Source organism: Dinoponera quadriceps, unplaced genomic scaffold (assembly GCF_001313825.1).
Source record: "Dinoponera quadriceps isolate SergipeBrazil2010 unplaced genomic scaffold, ASM131382v1 scaffold10347, whole genome shotgun sequence".
NCBI lineage: Eukaryota > Metazoa > Arthropoda > Insecta > Hymenoptera > Formicidae > Dinoponera > Dinoponera quadriceps.
In genome coordinates, this window is record NW_014564105.1 from 1 (window position 1) to 495 (window position 495).

General features: G+C 34.7%; 1 protein-coding gene across 1 annotated transcript; it reads left to right on the plus strand.

The window, feature by feature from the left end:
• Positions 1 to 6: 6 nt before the first annotated feature.
• On the plus strand, positions 7 to 489 carry LOC106751266 (cytochrome P450 4g15-like; the record flags this gene model as incomplete). Its single annotated transcript, XM_014632127.1, has 2 exons — positions 7 to 349; positions 461 to 489. Coding segments are annotated over exons 1-2 (231 nt in total), but the record flags the coding sequence as incomplete, so codon positions are not given.
• Between the last annotated feature and the right edge of the window lie 6 nt (positions 490 to 495).

The following is a 495-nucleotide window of genomic DNA, read 5'->3' on the forward strand; positions in this document are numbered from 1 at the left end:
GCCATATAGTGACAGTCATTACACATCATAAAATAAAAGAATTCACTCCTTAATAGTTACTTCAATTCGAATTGACTGTCATTCCTTTTTTCGAATGGAGATTTCATTGCATAAGACTCGGAAAGTCTCTGAAGTCGTAATGAAACGATGTCAATGTTAATATTAATTTTTATTGTGCAGGCACGTGTGCACGACGAATTGGACTCAATATTCCATGACAGCGACAGGGAGTGTATTTTCCAAGACATTATAAATATGAAGTATCTGGATAGAGTTATTTTGGAAACATTGAGGCTCTTTCCTGTAGCACCACTATTCGGTAAGAAGCTTAATAAGGACGTAAGAATAGGTAATCCGATTCAAATATGTTTAATCGTGTCACCCGTCGACTCATATATATTTTAAGTACACGTATTACAAATTCAACCACGACACAAAACGAATCATCTTTATATTAAAGTTACAGGCAATTACGTTCTACCAAAGGATGCTATT